The 20,760-nt window shown below is 40.6% G+C and overlaps 4 protein-coding genes across 9 annotated transcripts; 3 read left to right on the top strand and 1 right to left on the bottom strand.

The window, feature by feature from the left end:
- Nucleotides 1-926: 926 nt before the first annotated feature.
- Nucleotides 927-2,787, bottom strand: lsm1 (LSM1, U6 small nuclear RNA associated). The gene is made up of 4 exons (XM_077600214.1): nucleotides 2,626-2,787; nucleotides 2,434-2,502; nucleotides 2,168-2,283; nucleotides 927-1,438 (listed from the first exon to the last, which is right to left on the bottom strand). Exons 1-4 carry the CDS (start codon nucleotides 2,669-2,671, stop codon nucleotides 1,268-1,270), a joined length of 402 nt encoding a protein of 133 aa, XP_077456340.1. The 5' UTR covers nucleotides 2,672-2,787; the 3' UTR covers nucleotides 927-1,267.
- Nucleotides 2,788-3,178: 391 nt separating this feature from the next.
- Nucleotides 3,179-7,481, top strand: bag4 (BCL2 associated athanogene 4). Of its 2 annotated transcripts, none has more exons than XM_077600213.1 (5): nucleotides 3,179-3,457; nucleotides 3,847-3,966; nucleotides 4,614-4,838; nucleotides 4,937-5,182; nucleotides 6,077-7,481. In XM_077600213.1, the coding sequence occupies exons 1-5, from the start codon at nucleotides 3,455-3,457 to the stop codon at nucleotides 6,530-6,532; spliced, it is 1,050 nt and encodes a 349-aa protein (XP_077456339.1). In that variant the 5' UTR covers nucleotides 3,179-3,454; the 3' UTR covers nucleotides 6,533-7,481. The 2 variants fall into 2 exon arrangements, with proteins under 2 accessions (XP_077456339.1, XP_077456338.1); XM_077600212.1 differs by having other exon boundaries at nucleotides 3,180-3,457; nucleotides 4,614-4,859.
- Nucleotides 7,482-7,497: 16 nt separating this feature from the next.
- LOC144074074 (alpha-1-antitrypsin homolog) lies at nucleotides 7,498-13,593 on the top strand. 4 transcript variants are annotated; one of them, XR_013300234.1, is made up of 6 exons: nucleotides 7,498-8,035; nucleotides 8,113-8,324; nucleotides 8,791-9,027; nucleotides 9,188-9,343; nucleotides 9,463-9,590; nucleotides 10,399-10,428. XR_013300234.1 is itself a non-coding variant. In XM_077600209.1 (6 exons), exons 2-6 carry the CDS (start codon nucleotides 10,441-10,443, stop codon nucleotides 13,482-13,484), a joined length of 1,212 nt encoding a protein of 403 aa, XP_077456335.1. In that variant the 5' UTR covers nucleotides 9,446-9,590; nucleotides 10,435-10,440; the 3' UTR covers nucleotides 13,485-13,593. The 4 variants fall into 4 exon arrangements, 2 of the variants coding, with proteins under 2 accessions (XP_077456335.1, XP_077456337.1); XM_077600209.1 differs by lacking the exons at nucleotides 7,498-8,035; nucleotides 8,113-8,324; nucleotides 8,791-9,027; nucleotides 9,188-9,343; nucleotides 10,399-10,428 and adding exons at nucleotides 10,435-11,044; nucleotides 11,858-11,928; nucleotides 12,004-12,197; nucleotides 13,063-13,210; nucleotides 13,290-13,593 and having other exon boundaries at nucleotides 9,446-9,590; XM_077600211.1 differs by lacking the exons at nucleotides 7,498-8,035; nucleotides 8,113-8,324; nucleotides 8,791-9,027; nucleotides 9,188-9,343 and adding exons at nucleotides 11,858-11,928; nucleotides 12,004-12,197; nucleotides 13,063-13,210; nucleotides 13,290-13,593 and having other exon boundaries at nucleotides 9,464-9,590; nucleotides 10,399-11,044.
- Nucleotides 13,594-13,958: 365 nt separating this feature from the next.
- carnmt1 (carnosine N-methyltransferase 1) lies at nucleotides 13,959-20,760 on the top strand. 2 transcript variants are annotated; one of them, XM_077600208.1, is made up of 8 exons: nucleotides 13,959-14,297; nucleotides 14,520-14,715; nucleotides 15,603-15,766; nucleotides 17,351-17,491; nucleotides 17,571-17,749; nucleotides 18,720-18,833; nucleotides 19,954-20,057; nucleotides 20,165-20,760. In XM_077600208.1, exons 1-8 carry the CDS (start codon nucleotides 14,161-14,163, stop codon nucleotides 20,348-20,350), a joined length of 1,221 nt encoding a protein of 406 aa, XP_077456334.1. In that variant the 5' UTR covers nucleotides 13,959-14,160; the 3' UTR covers nucleotides 20,351-20,760. The 2 variants fall into 2 exon arrangements, with proteins under 2 accessions (XP_077456334.1, XP_077456333.1); XM_077600207.1 differs by having other exon boundaries at nucleotides 15,600-15,766.

Genomic DNA, 20,760 nt, shown 5'->3' with positions numbered 1-20,760 from the left:
TTTGCTATTAATTGTAAAATTGTTATATTAATAGTGTTTTAAAAGTCTTGACCTCTAATACTGGGCAGCACATTTTTTCTTGATAGTCTTGAGACTCCACCATGTCTTATTGGAGATATTGTACTGGTCACTATTTTTTAAAGAGAACCAGAGCATTCATTCGTTACATAAATACAAAAAAACGTTTAATTACTGTGATACAAAATTAAGGTTTGGTGACCTTTGCCCTACACCAAGGGGGTCAGACTTGGGTTGGTTCGCGGGCCGCTTTAACGGCAACTTGATTTCATGTTGGCCGGACCATTTTAGATATATTTAGATTTTTTTTTAAATAAATGGATTAAAAGCCCTGAATATTCAGTTTTTATAGATCTAAAACAATGTTTATTTTAGCTTTTTTTAAAATATATTTTTAGATTTTACAAAATGATTTTTTGACTAAAAACACAGAAAAAATGATTAAAAATTACAATTATTGATTTGAAAGGGGGAAAATCCGGAAATTTAATATACATCTATACTCGTCATTTTAATTTGATCCTAAAACGCAGTCGGCACTCATGATTTACTTTCCCGGGCCACACAAGATGATGCAGCGGGCCAGATTTGGCCCCCGGGCCTCCACTTTGACACATGTGCCCTACACCATCATATCCCAAACCAGTATACTTGCCTGAACCTGTATACCTTTGCCTTGATAGTTTAGTTTCCCCTTTTGCTCCAAATTTTCATATTTTGAATATAAACCTCATACTGCGTATTGTAAATAATGTTTTACTCAATCTGGAATATAATCCATTGGTATTGCTGGAAAATAAATGACAAATAGACTCTGATACAAGTCTGCTAGCATCAGCTAACTAGCACAACTAGCAACAGTAAGGTGTACACCAGTAATTATATTTACATGGAAAGGCAACCGACAGTCATGCTTAAAAAATAACATTTTAATGGAGCACAGCCATTTCATTTGTCTCATCGTAGGCCGTTACATCTCCAAATAGTACAAACACTCGAGTAACAAAGTGCCGCTGTCAAATAATTCCCATGGTAATGATCCACAAACATTTTTTTTTCCAACGTGGACCTGAAAAACTGAGAGAAGTTCATAGAAATTAAATTCAACAGTACACTAAAATAAGGAGGCAAAGTATAATGTTGCCATGTGCTGATAAGATCATGCTTTTAAATTCAACTAATATACACGTCTGATACAAACTGAAGCGGCTCGCTGGCTGTGTGCTGGCTGGCTGGCTGGGTGGGTGGTTTAATATTCATCCAAATTATCGGCTTTGGGGATGGCGAGGCCTCTGTCTTTTAGGACCTGCATCTTGACTTTCTCTGTCTCCTGCTTGGTTTGCTGCTTCAATCGCTGCTCTTCTAGAATCTCCTCAATGGACACCTGCTGCAGGACTGTGTCGCAAGGTTTGTCAACATCCTGCAAAAAAACGACGTGGTATTAAGGTACGTGCTTTAAATTGCATTTTACATATATTTACAGTGTATTTTATCTGTAAATATAATTACAGTATGGGATGCTTTTCAAATATGTTCAAGCTACCGATAAACGTAACTCAATACCCTACAGAGACGAGATTTTCTGTTAAAACAGATAAACTTAGATGAGCTTGGGCACAGAAAAGTCAGCTGTTTTTCTGGGATAAATAGTTTATTTATTTATTTTTTTACTATTTGCCCACACGCTCATTAAAAAAACTGAATCTCACCCTATTTTTCATGGAAAAAAATGCAAATTTCAAGGGAGCTCATTTTTGTACAAATTGGCCTGAAGATAATGCAGCCATAAAATTCTAAATGAATGGTTATATGCTAAAAACAAAGCTTATCAGTTTGACCTTTAAACATATGTCACGTGCACAGTTAAATATAGCTCAAATATTGGCAAACCATTGTTTTCATTTATGTTTAACACCATTATACAATTTCTTTGGATTTGGGGGTTTTATTTTGAAGAGAAATGGATTCGAGTAAATCTTGGTAAATTAGTCTTTTTTTTTTAATAGATTTCTATTTTTCTCTTACCTCGAGTCAGATAAATGTTACATTTTGCATCAAGAAGCATACAAAACTTTCCCATAATTGTATATTTACTACCCAAATAAAAACGACAGATTTTTATGAGTGACAAAACAAAAAGCTTACGTACTATTTCGCCAAGTAGCACCACATTTTCTCCACGCACAATGAAAATTCCTCTTGGAATATCACCAAATTTCTTGCCGACGTGGATACGTTCGACTGTCTGATGGAAAACTAAGTTGGCTGAAAGACAAAGGAAAACAAATTAGATGATTTACACTGCGTTATTAGTGTGCAAGTATAAGTACTACCACTGTTTGTTCCAAAATAAATACTGTCGTGTGTTAGTCACCCTGAAGCAAAACAAAAGAACACTTAAGGGGAACCACTTACCGAATTGATCAATGCTTCTGAGGTATCCGATGAGTGTTCTACCGTCTCGGAGGAGAACCAGATGTTTTTCTGCAAAATACAGGCAAGGGTAGACATTATACAACAACATTGACGAGTTACTAAACCGTCAACCGCGATGACTACTTTTGAACGGTATGTCGTTCTGCAAGAGTTGACCCTAGTTATACTTACTGTCGATCTCATCGATGAGACTAGCCGTTCCCGGTACGTAGTTCATCTTTTATTTGGGATTCTGTTTACCGCCTTCTTGAATGTTGTAACGTCACGCCATGAATATTTCCAAATGTTTCTCATCCGGAAAAGGAGCGGAAGCGTTTTTATAAAGACTAGGATTCAACTTCCGGGTGATGTTGGAATATCGTGGGGGATATAACAACTAAATCGCAGTATATAGAGTTAATGTCGTTTTGTTATTTGAAAACGTTGTTTAAAAAACGTTGTTAAACGTTATTTAAAAAATAGCCTGTCCTAATTCGTGTGGTGTTTATTTTACTAAAAATAAATTGACGTTTGACAAAGATTGTATATGAGGTATAGTCTTACTCCTTTACTTTTTCCATTTTAGTTGTTAAAAAATATAAAAACTACACTATTACGTTAACAAACCGCTATAAATACAACAAAAACTGCTCGTTTTCAAATTTTGTGAATTCAAAGCTTGGCTTTCGGTTGCTAGAAAAATAGTCGCATGGAAAATATAGAGAGTAAGCTTTCTGTACTAAATTCGCTATCCCCATTATGGATAAACAAGCTGACGTGCGCTCACTGTGCTATAAGCCATTCATCATTTCCTGTTCTTTAAACAAGCCGTCTCCCTAATTAGACCTATCCACTTGTCGGCAACAATAACCGTTAAAACTTTTCCATTTTAAAAACGGTTACAGCCTGCAGCCATATAATACATGGAGTGCGTTTAGCACGTACATTGGCGTCAAATGAAGTGACACCCGCAATTCACTCGCTTTAGAACTTGGGTAATAACGGAAACTACCAAAGGAACATGGTGAGTCGAAATAAATCAATCCCCGTGTATAAAATGACAATTTGTTCTGTTATATTTTACTGCTTTGTTCAAATACTACCTCGCCAGGGTCTCCTACTCATGCTAGCTAAGCGGCTAACGGGCTAGCGTACGTTATGTAACAGCTAACGATTCCTTGCTAGCACAGCTAACTTTGTAGCGACTCGGGTGGCAACGTCGCTATAACGCCTTTTAATTGTAGCATTTCATTCATAAATCACAGTTAGGCTGGTCAGTGGTGCATACTATAGGCTTATTTAATCAGATATGACGAATGAATGAGAATATGCCACTAACCCGACCACCAAGTCACCACTCTGGTACTATATGTTGCATGATTTTACACCATGTTGTTTGTTATTTATCCCCAGGACACGCCGCAGTATCCCGGCTACCCATCCCACTACTGGTACCCCCAGTCCCATTCCACGGGTCACTATGCAAATTCTTATCCTTCTGGATCTGATGGCCAGCCACAGTATAATCCCCAGGTACGTTTGGTATATAATGTACACATTTGCATTGCTAGATGCCTCTAGATTAGAGCTAAAAATATCCCCACCAAATGTATATATACACAGCTTTATAGAACTCGTCAAGACTTGATGGGAAACTCCAACTCAGTGACCCTGAAATTGATTACATACCTGTCAACTTATACGTTTTCCCGTATTTTATACGTTTTTTGATCATTTCAAATTGTGTACGGCGTATAACAATTTATGTACGGGAAAAAATGTTTCAAAAACAAAAAAGAAAGTACGCTGTTTGTAAAACCGATCTGGTTTTCCCCATTTCGGCTCTAATCCGGATCGTCTCAGTCAGTGGTAGCAGACGAAAACATTATCATCGATCACTAATGTTATCATGCTTCGAGCATGATATGCGAACGCATGTCTGTCACTTTCGCCCTTTTGACAATATAACTATAGCGCGTCAGCAAGCAATGTACCCAGACAGTCAAGCTGTCAACGTCATACAGCGACATCTACAGAATCTTTAATTTAGCGCATACAAAAGTTGCACCGATTTAGAGACCAAAACAGAAGAAATTGTGTCTGTTTACCTTTTTCCGTAGTAGAAAGTCTACATTACTGAATACCCCAATTCCCAACTATAAATAATCTATTTTTTGCAGGTGATTTCTGGAGGCTATCCAAATGGTCACGCTGTCTACAGCCCAGCACAGACTCAATATTCCACAAGTGGTTTCCATCCATCCAACCCTTTCTACTGTGCCGATCCTCAGCGAACACCCGCAGTTTCTTACACGAATCCGAGCTGTCCGGCGGAGCAAAGCAGTGGCGCAGCTGTACAGCCTCACTCACAAAACCATCACTATCCCGGTATTCAATGCCAAGGGGTAAGAACACAACAATTTCAGGTAGGTCAGATTTATGCACACACTTTCCATTCAAATGATTTTTATTGTCTGCATGTGCCATATCTCCATTTTCTTAGGGTCCCGGATATCATGCGGGGCCTTATCCTCATTACGGCGAAAGTGGGCACGCTCTGCCTCCGAACCAACTATACACACGCACGCCGGATGTTTGGGAACAGCACGGCACTTACGCTCCCACGCAGCAGCAATGGCAGCCAGGCCAACAGATCCCTCAAAACCAGTATGGAAATCCCGTACGTCCATTACACCCTCCAGCTTGGCCAGGGACTGGAACCGGTGCGCCGCCACCTTACCAACCCAAGGTATTAAAAGATATCCAGATTTAAATATCATTCATTTAAAAAAAATGTTTACATCTTAAAGCAAATGGAGCATCATTGAATTGAATGCTTTTATTGTCATTATTCAAGTATAATGAGATTTAAAGCTTTCACCACATAGTGCACAAATAACAACAAAAAACGTGTAAATAAGAAATAAATAAATAAGTAATCCAAGTGAGATCAGCAGAGCGGAGCGTTCTTGTTCCGTCGGAAGTCTAGGAGGAGTTCTATGATTTTGGAGACGTTCAGCGCCAAGTTGTTGAGAGCGCACCACTCGCTGAGTCTATGGACGCAACAACAAACAAACAAACACGGATAATCAATATATAATAATGATAAATAAATAATCAATAAATAGTAATTGATAAATAACTGGTCAACATAAAAAATAAGTAGTGTAAGTAGTAGTAATAAGTCTTGATTAGGTCCTAGGTGCAGAACTTGAGTTGGGTATGGTGACAGCTGGCCTTGGGTCTCTTTGTTTTGGCTGTTATGGCTCTGTATCGCCTTCCAGAGGGCAGCAAGTTCAACTGGTGGAAGCCCAGATGCGTATTGTCTTTTATGATGCTCTCTGCCCTTCTAAGGCAACGGGATTTGTAGATGCTGGACAGGGTACGTAGGGGCCAGTTGATGATCTTTTGGGATGTGTTGGGCACCCTCTGCAGTCTTTTCCTATTGCCGGGCTACTTTGTGCTCATTTGATTTTTGTCCATATTTTTTTTATTCAACACAACATCCCAACTTCATTTGGGCTTGGACTTGGTACCACTTGAGTTAAATTCAAAATATTGGAAATCTTATTTCAAGTTAAAAAAAACTCCATTTATTTGTTAGAGATATGTAAAATCAGGTTTTATTTTTGTGTCACTCAAGGATCAGCGCACCCCACAAGTCGGACCCAAGCCCAGGGCGACGGCATCCCCAATTCGCAACATCGGGAAACCCGCGGAAATCAGTTCACCTCCCCAAATGTACCCCAACGCGGGGCCGGGTGATCCAAATCAGTCACAAGGCGAGCCCCCGCCCCCCGCGGCCGCCCAATTCTCAGCTCCGGGGCCCCCCGGACCTCAAACCTGGAGCGACAACCCCAGTTTAGCTCGCGTTCAACAAATCATGGCTCGAGTGTTACTTCTCCAGGAAGATGTGGACGAGTTTGTGGGCAGAAAAACGGACAAGAGTTATCGATGCCTGGAGGAACTTCTTACCAAAGAGCTGCTGGAGCTGGATTCCGTGGAGACTCGGGGACTGGAAAACGTCCGACAATATCGAAAGGAGGCCGTGCAGAGGATCCAGGCCATTCTCGATCGGCTGGAGAAGAAGGCCTTCTGAGAAATTGGCTCTTTCCGATCATCAGACTCGTGTTGGGACCAATCGCAGGCTGTCGGTACGTGCGAGGCGTGTTAATACGGTAGATGAGCGCCCTTGTTTTTGTACATATCGTCAGGAACTTTCCAATCGGCGGGACGGAAGTTTTCAAGAGGATTGTTCATCGGCGTTCCCAACTTGTCGCTCGTCTCCAACGAGTTTTGGCAAATTATTTAATCATATTGAAGTGTGTCACTTTTTTTTTTTTTAAGATGGTCGTCCGCCCCCAACAACATTGCCTTAACTGCCCATTCATGTTTGTCCAGTTGCATGATTATGTCGTCTTTGATAGCCATCAATGAGGCTGTTGGAGTAATGTACTTGTGCGTATTCCTCGGTTTTGCATGCACTTTTACAACCACGAATGGCGGGGAAAAAAGGCCTAAAATGAATGGTCACTTTTGTTTCTGCTGTGATTTCCAACATATTTTGGTGACTTTATTGTTAAAACTTCATCCCCATGAATGCATAAAAGAAAAAAATGTGTTCAAATTATGACGATCTCAATTAATTTGTCATCAATTAGTGTTGATTGCAGCACTCAAGTCATTTTTATATCCATTATTTTACTTCTAAATGTCCTACAAAATAGTCCAACTTAGGAAATAGCTATGCTTCCCCTGAAAACACACAGCTGTGTTGGACTATTATCCAGTGCCATATTTAAACGGGTGTTTAAAATAATGTATTTAAAAAAAGAAAAAAAAGAAAAGAGCAACGCATGGAAAAAAAAATGTCCTAAGTTTTCATTTCCTTGTGCTGTTCCATGGAGCCCAACGTTAAAATGTCAGATCTATTGCATGTTTTAAACAAAAAGATGGAAATATTTGGCTGATTAACAGTTTAAAAAAAAAAGGAAATACCTCTGTTGTCAGAAATTTCTCAGAAATAATAAAATGAATATATTTTTTAACCGGTGAAATTGTGTCCTTCTTAGTTGTGATCTAATTAAACTGAAGATTATTTAGGCATAATTAATTAGGCTTTTTCAAAAATGTGAAGTGAATTTAAAATGTTATTGTTTCTGTTCTAGGGAAGAGGAAGTTCTACCGCTGTCTTTTTGGAAAGTCCAGCATGCATTGCAAGCCGTCTGCTCTTTAAATAGGCTGCTATTTTAATGCAAAAATACAGTAGTGGAAGCTCATGTGTTGGGGGATGAAATTGATACAACTCCCTGCCCCGATGGACTCGCAACGCTGCTGTTAGCGGGGACAAAATAACCCCGAGACGGCTTTGTAAAGCAAAACCTATTCCTCCTGTGCTGCTTTGAAAGCGGCAGCAGAAAGTCATGTCGTTTTTTTCCAAACTTCCCACAGCCTGGAATGACAGACCCCCTCCCAGGAAGGTGGAAATTGACTTCAGCTCCCCCGCTTTAGCAGTGGGTGAGTTGGAAAGACTTTTGTGGACCGGCAAAGCCATTATCAGCCACGCAGACGAAGTCTGGCCTAAACTCTACATCGGCGATCGGTAAGTCATCAGTAATCGTTGAATTTCTGTTTTTGCAATCTGACAAACGATGTTAATCGAGCTTTGTTTTTCAACAGGCGCAGTGCGCAGAACAGGAGGGACCTGGACCGACATGGAATTACTCATATTGTGAACGCAACTCACAGGAAGCGTGACGGATGTCCCGACTTCTACCAGAAAATGATGATCGGCTACTTAGGCATCGAGGCCGACGACTCTTGTCATTTCGACATGAGCATCCACTTCCAGGCAGCGGCGGATTTTATTCACACCGCCCTTCGCAGAGGAGGTGAGAAAAAATGAGCCGGTCGGAAAGAGCCGGTTGGAAAGAGCCGGTCGGAGAGAGTCGGTCGGAGAGAGTCGGTCGGAGAGAGTCGGTCGGAGAGAGTCGGTCGGAGACAGTCGGTCGGAGACAGTCGGTCGGAGAGAGTCGGTCGGAGAGAGTCGGTCGGAGAGAGTCGGTCGGAGAGAGTGGGTCGGAGAGAGTGGGTCGGAGAGAGTGGGTCGGAGAGAGTGGGTCGGAGAGAGTGGGTCGGAGAGAGTGGGTCGGAGAGAGTGGGTCGGAGAGAGTGGGTCGGAGAGAGTGGGTCGGAGAGAGTGGGTCGGAGAGAGTGGGTCGGAGAGAGTGGGTCGGAGAGAGTGGGTCGGAGAGAGTGGTTCGGAGAGAGTGGGTCGGAAAGAGTGGGTCGGAAAGAGTGGGTCGGAGAAAATTGTGATTTTGTTTTGTTTGGTTTCCTTTGTATGACTTACTTCAGGTCAAGTACTGGTGCATTGCCAGGTGGGAGTTAGCCGTTCCGCCACCCTGGTCCTGGCGTACTTGATGCTGAAGCAGAAGCTCACCCTGGTGGAGGCCATTTGCGCCATCAAGAAGAACAGGGGAGTCACTCCCAACCGAGGTTTCCTCAGACAACTTATACGTCTGGATAAGCAACTTTTTGGCGCCCATTAGTGAAGACAAAAAAAGGAAGAAAAAAAATATCATATCAAAATAGGTATGTACACTTTTGGATGTTACAGGTCCGATCATGTGTCGCCGCGTCAATCGTTATAAAAACAACAAAAAATCCTGTGTTCAAAAAGCCACAAGATGGCATGTTTATGTACATTGCTTCGTTCTTCAACTGCACTTTGCAATCTTCTGTGTTGTCATAGTTGGGCAGCAAACATTACACGCAACCCGTGTGACACAGAGGCTAAACACACAGAAAAGTACACCAATCCAAAGTTCAGTTCCTCTGCCTCAATGCTTAGATAGAAATTAAGTTGGCTTTTTGGCAGTATGCAACTTTCTACGGCATCGAAATAAAGGTACGACAAGAATTATTATTATTTTTTATTTTTGGGTCGGTTTGTACGGCAATTCTGTTGGCCTTAATGTGTAGAAGGAAAGTGCGTGTGATGTTTTTTCCACAATGTTGGGTTTTCAGCGCTCTCTGGTCTAATGGGAGGAGACCAGAGAAAGTGGAGTCATTGCACTCACTTGAATGAATATAAATAGGACGCTCATCACTGTCCATTTTGTTCTTCATGTGACTGAGGAACAACTCAAACGTTGGTAAGTTAATTTAGAACTCAATTCTGACCCCTCAACACTTTTACAAAGTATATTTTTTCCTCTCGGGACAAAAGCTTTACCTTTGGAAAAAAAGCTAAATTTCATTTTGTATTGTTTTTGGATGCATTTTGCTAATTAGCTTTGCCACTAACATCAATTCAATTCAATATAATATACTTCACGACTGTTTTAAATGGTGTTTTGAACATGAAGTCTAGACCAATTAAACATGTATACACCCGAATTGTGTTCTTAAAATATCTATGCCAATGACCTCTTCATTTTTAATAGCTGTTCCCACACAATCTTTTTTTTTTTTTTTTAAATGGCGTTATAACTTGAGAATGTCTCAATATTTTCATATTTGGCCATCAATGAAAAACAACATCCTTATTAATCTGAGTTTCTTCAAATTATGGTCTTTAATCTAGATTAGATTAGAATTTTATTTCATCCCGTATTCGCCAAATTAGGTTTTAGAAATTATTGACAGCCTAATCCTGATTGGACGTCGCAATTTGCCATGGCAATGACAAATTATAAATAGTATAGTTATTAGTAACCACTAATTGATATAGGAATCAGGTTTCCATGGTAACCACACAAAATACAATACATTACAATGCAATACTATATTGTATGCCTATAAATCTTTTCAAATATAAATTGTTCCTGGGTAAAAAAAAACAAGTTACTATATTGTTGTCATTTTAAAAGTTTTAGTGATTCTAAATAACACCAGGCTGATTTTCCTCAACGCGTCCAGTAAACTTTGACACGTCCCAATGATTTTTGCTCAAATCCAAAGATCAACGTTTGGAACCTTGGAACTTTTTGCTCCTAGTCCAGGATGATGCACGCGGCCGTGGGCGTCTGGATCTTGTCGGCGCTTGTTTGCATGGGAAGAGGTCAGCACCTGGCCGACCACCATCACCACGCCGATGACGCCCCCTCGCAGGTGACCTTGGGCAACAAAGAGTTCGCCTTCCACCTGTACAGGAAGTTGGCAGCCGACGCCAACAACTTTGGCAAGAACATCTTCTACTCCCCGAGTAGCGTATCCCTGGCCTTGGCCGCCTTGTCGGTGGGAGCCCGCGGGGAAACCCACCGACAGCTCTTCGCCGGCCTGGGCTTCAACAACTCCCAAATCGGCCAGAATGCCGTCGACGAGGTTTTCGGAGCGCTCCTCCGAAGACGAGGCAATTCCTCGGACGTCCACGAGGGGACGGCGGTCTTCCTGGATGGCAAGTTCCAACCCGACGGCGACTTCTTGAAGAGCTTGAGGGAATTCTACCAGGCGGACGTGTCCAATCTGGACTTCCTCCAGTCCAAGGAAAGCGCCGACGCCATCAACAAGTACGTGTCGGATAAAACCCACGGCAAGATCGATAAGTTGGTGGACCAGTTGGATCCCAGCACCATCATGTATCTCATCAGCCACATCTACTTCAAAGGTACGAGTTTCTTCTCTGGATTCTGAACATTTTGTTTTACCCCAACATAACTACACTAATACCTTGAGATACGGGCTTAATGCGTTCTGGGACCCAATCACTCGTACCTCAAATCATTTTTTCCCATAGAAAACAACTACTGGATATACTACTAATACCTTGAGATACGAGCTCAATGCGTTACGGGACCCGAGCTCTTATGTCAAATCACTCGTATCTCAAATATTTTTTTCCTCAGAAAATAACTAAATACAGTAATACCTTGAGATACGGGCTTAATATGTTCCAGGACCCACGCTTGTATGTCAATTCACTCGTATCCAAAATCAATTTTCCTATATAAAATAACTACTAAATACAGTAATACCTTGAGATGCGAGCTCAATGCGTTCTGGGATGCGAGCTCGTGTGTCAATTCACTTGTAACTCAAATCAAATTTTCCCATATTAAATAACTAATTGCAGTAATACCTTGAGATACGAGCTCAATGTGTTCCGGGACTCGAGCTCGTATGTCAAATGACTCGGATATCAAATCAAAATTTCCCATATAAAATAACTAAATACATTAATACCTTGAGATACGAGCTCAATGTGTTACAGGACCCGCGCTTGTATGTCAATTCACTCGTATCTCAAATCAAATTTTGCCATATCAAATAACTAAATACATTAATACCTTGAGACAGACGGTAGTGACCAACAGCTTGTCTCGTATCTCAGGGCAAAGATTAGCTGGGAATTTTCCTCGTATCTCAAATTTCTCGTATGTCGGGATGCTCGTATGTCAAGGTATTACCGTAATCTGTGCAGGAAAGTGGGACAGTCCTTTTGAAGCCAAGCTCACAAAAGAGGACGTCTTCAACGTTGACGAGAAGACGGAGGTTCGGAGCGACCGGTTCAAGTTAGAATAAGGATGGAACAAATCTGCATTTTATTTTGAAATGTTTTTTTCCCAGGTTCCCGTCCAAATGATGAACAAGGAGGATCGTTTTCAAGTGTATCACGATCTGGCCATCAACACAACAATCCTGCGCCTTCCCTTCAACAGCTCGTTTTCGATGCTCTTGCTGTTGCCTGAAAACATGGCGGAGCTTGAAAAGGAAATTTGTCCACAACATGTCACCAAATGGACAAAATGGATGAAAACCAGGTTCATTTTTTTGTTGTTGTTGTCATTTTTGAAAGAGAATGTTTCGAGTCCCTCTACTACAAACCTTTTTGACAGAGAAAGCCAGAAACTAATGTTATTCTTTGAGAGCCATTCTCCCAATTTAAAAGTCAAAATACATGAAAATGAGTGCATTTTTTTTCACCTTCCACCACTTTAAAAGTACAAAAACTTTTAGAATTATTTTGACAACATTGTGACGCTGTTGCTAATCATTCATTCCTTCATTTTCCGAACCGCTTATCCTCACGAGGGTCGCGGGGGTGCTGGAGCCTATCCCACCCGACACGACGCTCCTATTGGTGCGTTCGGGAATCCGTTCTGACACCTGTGGTTTACATATTTTAGCTCACCGGTTAACGGGAGCCATAGGCACCCATCAAAAGAGCCACATATGGCTCCTGAGCCATAGGCACCCATCAAAAGAGCCACATATGGCTCCTGAGCCATAGGCACCCATCAAAAGAGCCACATTTGGCTCCTGAGCCATAGGCACCCATCTAAAGAGCCACATATGGCTCCTGAGCCATAGGCACCCATCAAAAGAGCCACATTTGGCTCCTGAGCCACATATGGCTCCTGGGCCATAGGCACCCATCAAAAGAGCCACATATGGCTCCTGAGCCATAGGCACCCATCAAAAGAGCCACATTTGGCTCCTGGGCCATAGGCACCCATCAAAAGAGCCACATATGGCTCCTGAGCCATAGGCACCCATCAAAAGAGCCACATATGGCTCCTGAGCCATAGGCACCCATCTAAAGAGCCACATATGGCTCTTGAGCCACAGATTCCCTACCCTCCTTGTATAATCGACCATTCTAATCACTATATTATCTTCTCTCAGGAAATACGACATATTTATTCCCAAAATGTCCATGAAGACCACCTACTCCCTGAAGGAGATGCTGATAGAAATGGGAATGACCGACATGTTTGACCCCAGAGCCGATTTGAGCGGGATTTCCGAGGCCAAGAATCTGTTGGTCTCTAGCGTAAGCATGAACCCGTTTTAATTTTGGTTCCCTTTTTACGATTCACACGTCATTTTACGGCCCCTCTTTTATTTTGAAGGTCGTGCATAAAGCCGCGTTGGACGTTGACGAGGCCGGAGCCACGGCGGCGGCCGCCACGGGCATCGGCATCACCCTGATGTCCTTCCAACACACGCCGGTGCTGAAGTTCAATCGTCCGTTCATGCTGCTTCTCATTGAACACAACACGGATGACATTCTCTTCTTGGGCAGGATCATTAATCCCAACAAATAAGACCCAATGCCTGATGAGCAATGGTGGACCGTCCGAATTTAGTGCTCCCGTTCTTTGCGATTGCGTTCTTTTGCGTGTTCATGTTAAATAAAAGCCTGTGGGAGCAAAATTGTGCCTTGTTCTCGTTATAAAAAAGATTAAAACACAGGACTTTGGTCGTTTATTTGAAAGATAAAAATGTATCTGTTTTTTTCCTGTTTGTTTACAGTCACTGGAAGCATTAAGAGCTTTTTAAATCAATATGGCTTCCCTTAAATTCATAAATATTAAAGTAAATACACTGGGAACAACATTTTTTTCAGAGCAATTGAGTCAAAATGTTGAAATTAGACTACCCTCATTGTTTAATACTTGTCAAAAGTGTGATTGTTATGTGGAAATCTTCCATTTCAAAAGTGAGTTATTTTTTTAAATTAATTTTGGACTCATTTGCACCTTTGAAAATGGCTTGATCGCTTCACAAAATAATATTCAATATATATTTTTACTTGTTTCTGGGCGTGTCAACATTGTACATGACGGTATACAAACTATAAATACTGTGTATCTATCATGAAATTGTTTATTGTGCTCGGCATATTCGGTTGCAATTCCAATCTCGGTCGCTAGGGGACAGTAGCAAATCTCTGGCCTATGACGTGCAAACCAATCAACTGAAGAAGAATTCGAGCAAAACATGGCGGAAAGAACTATGGGAGATCCGCTAACTGGAGAATATGTTTCCAAGGAACGAAAAACATTCACTCCCGAGGAAGAAGCCAAGCTCGAAAGGCAACACTTTTGGAGAATCGTCGACGCCTTTAGATTTTACAGGTGTTGTACTAGTTTTAAAATAATAAAACATTCACAAAAACTGGCAACTGACTGCTCTTGCTATTCTTCATTCACTTTCTCCAGTATACTTGCGTTTACCTTTAGGAGAAGGGTAACGTTTTAGCATTTTAGACAGTTGGGTGATGTCCAAGGACGTCATTTGACGTGTCCAAAACTTGGAAATGACAATAGTTTGTTAACATTTTCACTTGTTTTGTTTAGGAGTTATGTCCAAGAGTATGTGAATCGAGCTGAGCGACAATTTCGTAGTCTACCGGTTCGCCACCAGAATCTTCTTCCTTCCGTACTGCCCAACTTGGCCCGAATCCGGCAATGCACAGACCACAACCACCAAGTCCTGCAAGCTATCGTCGAGCACAGCGTTCACATGTTTGAAAACATTGAGTTTGGGGAGAGGGTGAGTACTACCGATACGCTATGTACATAGATGTAGCTTCTCTGTTTACTCCTACTCTCCAAATTCTTGTACCGTGTGATGATTAGGGGTGTGGCGATATATATCGAAATGCTGATTCTTAGTGCTCTGAAAGATTGTTTTGGACAGAACTCAGACTAATAACCGATCAGCTTCAGTGGTCACTTCTCAATGGTTTATTTGGGAAAATGCACCCTTGTGTTATCTGACTCCAATATTTACATTATTTCAGTGGGCGTTAACCTAAACATTTGTTGAGCTACAAAACACCTTTCTTGGACAGGCCAGGAATGATCAAATGAGTAAAAGCTTCACAATTGCCAGAACACAGCTAAATTGATTATAGACAAAACACTCAAAGTTACCTGCTGTTTTTCACACATTGTTGTGAAGACTCTGCCTAGACACAATTATCAAATTAGTGGTTATAACTCTTTAGTCTGCAAGCATAAAACATCCGTGAGAATATCTTTTGAATATGACACAAACCTTTGAGTTCATTTTTAAAACAAATAATTCATAACATAATATATGGTGATACTATCCCGCAAGGTCCTCCATATGCTCCCGCCAAGAATAGGTCATAGATCATTTAAAATGAATTTTGAATGTTCGAATATACGAATCACGGGTGAATGAAAAGTTTTCATTTGTCTAGAAAAAATCTTCAGAATAAATATAAATATATCAAAAAGCTAATTTTGCTATGTTTGGATGGGAAATAGTCTCTACAAAATCCAAAAATTAAGCAAAATAGGGAAATATACGCTTGATATGAGTAAAATGTAATTTTTCAGACGCATAAATCCTCTCAGCATGATATGTGTGATTTGTTGATTTATTTTATTTTTTTATTCCTTATGCAGCAGGATATCAGGAAGCCGCGCACATCCTCAACATTCGACATGGACAAGCTCAAGTCCACCATTAAGCAGTTTGTCAGAGACTGGAGTGAGGCGGGTCAGGGCGAGCGGGACTCGTGCTACCAACCCATCATCCGGGAGATCCAAAGGCAATTCCCAAGTGACCAATAGTAGGAAGCACACTTACACTTAAGAATACTTCACAAATGCCCTGAACGGCAAACTTATTGTTAGAGATCAACCGATAATCGGTTTTGGCGTCGATATTTGGCAATTTAACATACGTCGGTATTGGCCTTTTTTTTTTTTTAATCCGACCGGGCGATATGAAGAAATCAATTATTTCGCCGCAGATGTCTTGTTTGTACCGCGACAACCTCGGCTAACATAAACGTCCTGTCGCAGCTGCTCGTTAAGTCGTTCCTGATTGGACACATGACAACTACGCTATTCTATTGAAAATTCCAAGTGCTTGCATTATCCATTTTTTTAAACAAATTTTTACACTCTTACAGCAAAAAAATCTACTTACTAATACAGTGGTACCTCGACATACAATCTTAATCCGTTCCGGGACTGAGATCGTATGTCGAGTTTTTCGTAACTCGAGCAAACGTTTCCCATTGAAATGAATTAAAAACTCGTTCCAACCCTCTGAAAAAACACTCAAAACAGGATATTGGATTGGAAAAAATGTTTTATTTCTTCTAATTCCCAATCTATTACCAAAGTAACACATAACTAGTGGTTTAATAGTAATAAAATATGTTTAATAGAACTAAAATAAGACGCGGAGGGTTCACAGATGGACATAGAAGCAGGCGTGGGGGGGGGGTTTATCCACGGCAACACACTCGTAACCGAACAAACAAACAAATTTAAATTAACTTGGATTAATATATACAGACACACTCAAACATACGTCTAATGTAACTTTACACAAAACTGAATTCTAATTTTGTTTAATTTTTTTTAACCTTCGTTCTGGCCGGGTTAGCTGTTTGCCACGCCTCCACCCTCACGTTCACTATCGATGGGCTGTTTGCTGTTGTATTCCCTTCAAAATATTCCCAAAATGATGCACACAAATTTCCTCACAATAGGATAACGCACGACCACTTGCCAACGAGAAGTAGTCTTGAATGAGCGATCGCGGGAGCTAACAGGCTAAGGAAGGAATAACAGCCTACCGACGTATTGATTGTGGGTAATGAAGTTTTATTCTGAAAAAGGGTGCCATTGCCTATCGGTGTTGTGTGCACGAGTATACTTCATTACCCAGAAAGCCCTCTTTTTACCCGCACATGCGCGTTGTACGTTTTCTGGTCCATGTGTAGGCGAAAGAAATCATTCAATGCTCGTAGATATCTGTTATACACGAAAGAGATGCAGCAAAAAAAGACAGTGCACTACAATGATAAACAGCCTCTCATGTCATGGCCACCTGGCTTGGTCGCATCTCGAAATTTTGATCGTATCTAGGGCGAATTATTCGATCGAAATTTTCATCGTACCTCGAGCATGTCGTAGGTAGAGCTGATCATAGGTCGAGGTACCACTGTAATCGATATCGGCCCTAAAAAACCCACACCGGTCGATCTCTACTATTTTTTTTTTTGTTTATGCTATAAATGACTCAAGCTAAATGTGTGTTGACATACTGACATGTTATTAGTTCATGTATTTTTGTCAATATGGTGTTTTTGTAATACAGTGAATGTTTTCCATGTGGTATGTGCTTTTCATTGTGTCAGTGATGTGTCCAAGGTCAGCGTGCTGGTTCCGGGTGCGGGACTCGGACGTCTGGCCTGGGAAATTGCTCGTCTTGGTTATATTTGCCAGGGCAACGAATGGAGCTTCTTCATGTTGTTCTCTTCCAATTTTGTTCTTAATAGGTACATTCTTCACAGACATAAGCTCTCTCTCTAGTGGACGAGGTATCCATCTCATTTATTTTTTTTCCTTTTAACTCAGGTGCGAAAATGTTAACTGTCTGACACTGTACCCCTGGATTCACCAATTTAGTAACAATAAGAAGTCGTCTGATCAGACGCGGCCTGTCCGATTTCCTGACGTCAATCCTCAGAGTTTACCAGAAGATACAGACTTTTCCATGGTAGCGGGGGACTTCCTCGAAGTCTACTCAGATGCAGGTGAGGGAGCTCCTCACATCTTATTGTGTGGAATTCATGCTGTCTTTTTTTTAACACTTGACACTCTGTGTTACTGAAATGTCTTATAATATAAGACCAATTTACCAGCCGTCCTCAAGTTATGTTCCTCCCCTGGCGAAATATCCTTAATTCACACGAAAGTCAGGTTTCACTATTCCACGGGTGTCCAAACGATTCCACAAAGGCCAGTCGGGGCTGCCGGTTTTTGTTCCAACAGCTCCGCCACAGACAGTTTAACCAATGAGCTTTCTTCTGAAATCACCAGCACCAATCAATCAATCAATCAATCAATCAAAAGCTTTTATTGTCATCATACACAGCTGCGTATAATAAAACTGATTGCACTTCTGAGACACCAGATTAGTGAAAATGTTTTATCCCATTCATTTGGTTGGAATGAAATCCTGCCCCCGGTTAATGTAGACCAGACATGGCCGCGTTACACAAAAAATGCAAAGTAGGGTCACCCGTATTTAAAAAATATATTTTTTTTTGTCCCTTGAGGACCGCTTTGAGCACCCAAATTTACGTCAATCAGGTGTACAGTAATCCCTTGATTATTGCGGTTAATGTAGACCAGACATGGCCGCGATAAGCAAAAAAAACGCCAAGTAGGGTCACCCTTATTTAAATTTTGTATTTATTTTTTGGCCCTTGAGGACCGATTTGAACACCCAAATTTACGTCAAACTGGTGTACGGAAATTCCTTGATTTTCGCGGTTAATGTAGACCAGACATGGCCGTGATAAACAAAAAAATGCAAAGTAGGGTCACCCCTATTTAAAAAATAATAATTTTTTGGGCCCTTGAGGACCGCTTTGAGCACCCGAATTTACGTCAAACAGGTGTACAGTAATCCCTTGATTATTGACAAATATGGCTGGAGAAATCAGCCATTTTGATATTTCATTGTCCAATTTCTACTTGATAATCAGCATGTTCTTTTAGATTCTTGGGACTGTGTGGCTACTTGTTTCTTTATTGACACGGCTCATAACGTCATACAGTACGTGGAAACCATCTGGAAGATTCTTAAACCTGGAGGGGTGTGGGTCAATCTGGGTGAGTCTGCATCACAAAAAATGGAGTTAGATTTCTATGCTTGTATTTACTATTTTATTCCTTTTTTTTCTTGGTATCCAGGCCTAAAACTGCATTGAGCTTAAAGCTACTTGCTACATAGTACAGTCGTACCTCTACTTACAAACATAATTTCTTCTTTCTTTGTAACTTGAACATTTCGTAAGTAGAGCAGTACTTTATATGTCAATTCTCTAATTCGTTCCACAGTCCTCACACAACTACCAACTAAACCTTTAAAAATTGGGCAAAGTGTCCTAATTAGGTGTGAAAGATGTAAAAAACACAAAAATGAGGGAACATTATAAGAAAATGATTATTAATGCAAGGGTGTCTGACTCAGGTCGGTTCGCGGGCCGCATTAACGTCAACTTGATTTTATGTGGGCCGGACCATTTTAGATCTAATATTTAGATATTTTTTTTATAAATGCATTAAAAGAACTGGATTAAAAGCCCTGAATATTCAGTTTTTTATAGATCTAAAACAATGTTTATTTGAGCTTTTTTTAAATATATTTTTAGATTTTACAAAATGATTTTTGACAGAAAAAATGGATTAAAAAATTACAAGTATTAATTTAAAAGGTGGAAAATCAGGAAATTTAATATACATCTTTACTCTTCATTTTAATTTGATCCTAAATCAGAAAGTCAGCATTCATGATTTACTTTCTCGGGCCGCACAAAATGATGCGGCGGGCCAGATTTGGCCCCCGGGCCGCCACTTTGACACCTGTGTATTAATGTCTTAAAATGAATAACAGGCATGAAATAGTTCCCTCCGCGGCCGTTATAATGTAGCGAGGTTCGAAAGTTAGAATCAATGCATTCGCAACAATATTTTCAAAATAAAATTTTGGGGGGACTTCGTAACTTGGATCTTTTTCATATGTCGAGTCGCTCATTTGCATACAAAAAATGTAACCTGAATATTTTGTACCTAGAGGCATTCATAAGTAGAGGTATGACTGTATACAGCTATATTTTAGGAGATTATACAATGTTTTTCCCATTTTTTAATTTTTGGGTGGGGTATTTCTTATAATAGAGAGGTCAAATATTTTCTCAATTTTGTAAAAAGTTAACCCCTTCCTCCCCAGGTCCACTGCTGTACCATTTTGAGAACATGGCCAATGAGTTCTCAGTAGAACTCAGCTACGAAGACATCAGAGCAGCAATGGTTAAAATAGGCTTTCACTTTGTGGTAAACTAAATTATTTCATTTATGCTTGCTCTTTCATCATGTTTTTTTATTTTCCGAATGACTGAAACGGGATTGGCTGAACTACGATAACACCTGCTGTCCTACAGGTGGAAAACGAGTCTCTTCATACGACTTACACGGAGAACGAGCGTTCCATGTTACGATGCGTTTACGACTGCGTCCTCTTCGTGGCCCGGAAACCCGAAAAGTCGTACTCGAACTGTCAAGAAAAAAATGACCAACAGAGTTCACCGCCAGCTGCCAAATCGCCACGACAGGACAACACTCCATGAGTGGATTACTTTTTTTTGGTGTTTTTTTTTTTTAAATAACAAAGACAGCAACATTCGCATCAGCAAGAAAGAATGGAAAGAGGTAAAAACAAAACAAAAACAAAGAATGCTGCTATCTTTCTTTTACCTCCTGTTACTACTACCAACAATCTAACCAACTCAGGAGGAGGGAGACAACGACCGTCAATTAAATAGAAGTTTCCAAGAATAATTTTATGTTCTACATGACTGTAACCGGGAAAGAAGGAATCACAAAAAAAAAACAACCAATCGTGTGTCACTCGCTACGCATTTCAACACATTTTTTGGGGGTCATTTCCAATCAATCGGCAGAAACTATGGTGGATATAAAAAAAAACACCCCTCTTGAAATGCCATTTTTAGTGCACTTAAAATAAGGCAATTATAAA

Source organism: Stigmatopora argus, chromosome 5 (assembly GCF_051989625.1).
Source record: "Stigmatopora argus isolate UIUO_Sarg chromosome 5, RoL_Sarg_1.0, whole genome shotgun sequence".
NCBI lineage: Eukaryota > Metazoa > Chordata > Actinopteri > Syngnathiformes > Syngnathidae > Stigmatopora > Stigmatopora argus.
The sequence above is the reverse complement of the archived record's forward strand: the minus strand, read 5'-3'. Positions and strand labels throughout refer to the sequence as shown.

Excerpts from the sequence above, each read along its gene's own strand:
- lsm1 (XM_077600214.1), bottom strand. The coding sequence starts at position 2,671 with ATGAACTACGTACCGGGAACGGCTAGTCTCATCGATGAGATCGACA. Across the intron at positions 2,503-2,625 it reads TCTCATCGATGAGATCGACA|AAAAACATCTGGTTCTCCTC; the intron begins GTAAGTATAACT and ends TGTATTTTGCAG. Across the intron at positions 2,284-2,433 it reads CAGAAGCATTGATCAATTCG|CCAACTTAGTTTTCCATCAG; the intron begins GTAAGTGGTTCC and ends TTTGTCTTTCAG.
- bag4 (XM_077600212.1), top strand. Across the intron at positions 4,860-4,936 it reads TAAGAACACAACAATTTCAG|GGTCCCGGATATCATGCGGG; the intron begins GTAGGTCAGATT and ends CCATTTTCTTAG. Across the intron at positions 5,183-6,076 it reads CGCCACCTTACCAACCCAAG|GATCAGCGCACCCCACAAGT; the intron begins GTATTAAAAGAT and ends GTGTCACTCAAG.
- LOC144074074 (XM_077600209.1), top strand. The coding sequence starts at position 10,441 with ATGATGCACGCGGCCGTGGGCGTCTGGATCTTGTCGGCGCTTGTTTGC. Across the intron at positions 11,929-12,003 it reads ACGTTGACGAGAAGACGGAG|GTTCCCGTCCAAATGATGAA; the intron begins GTTCGGAGCGAC and ends TTTTTTTCCCAG. Across the intron at positions 13,211-13,289 it reads AGAATCTGTTGGTCTCTAGC|GTCGTGCATAAAGCCGCGTT; the intron begins GTAAGCATGAAC and ends TTTATTTTGAAG.
- carnmt1 (XM_077600207.1), top strand. The coding sequence starts at position 14,161 with ATGGCGGAAAGAACTATGGGAGATCCGCTAACTGGAGAATATGTTTCC. Across the intron at positions 15,767-17,350 it reads CAATTCCCAAGTGACCAATA|TGATGTGTCCAAGGTCAGCG; the intron begins GTAGGAAGCACA and ends TCATTGTGTCAG. Across the intron at positions 17,750-18,719 it reads CGAAGTCTACTCAGATGCAG|ATTCTTGGGACTGTGTGGCT; the intron begins GTGAGGGAGCTC and ends ATGTTCTTTTAG.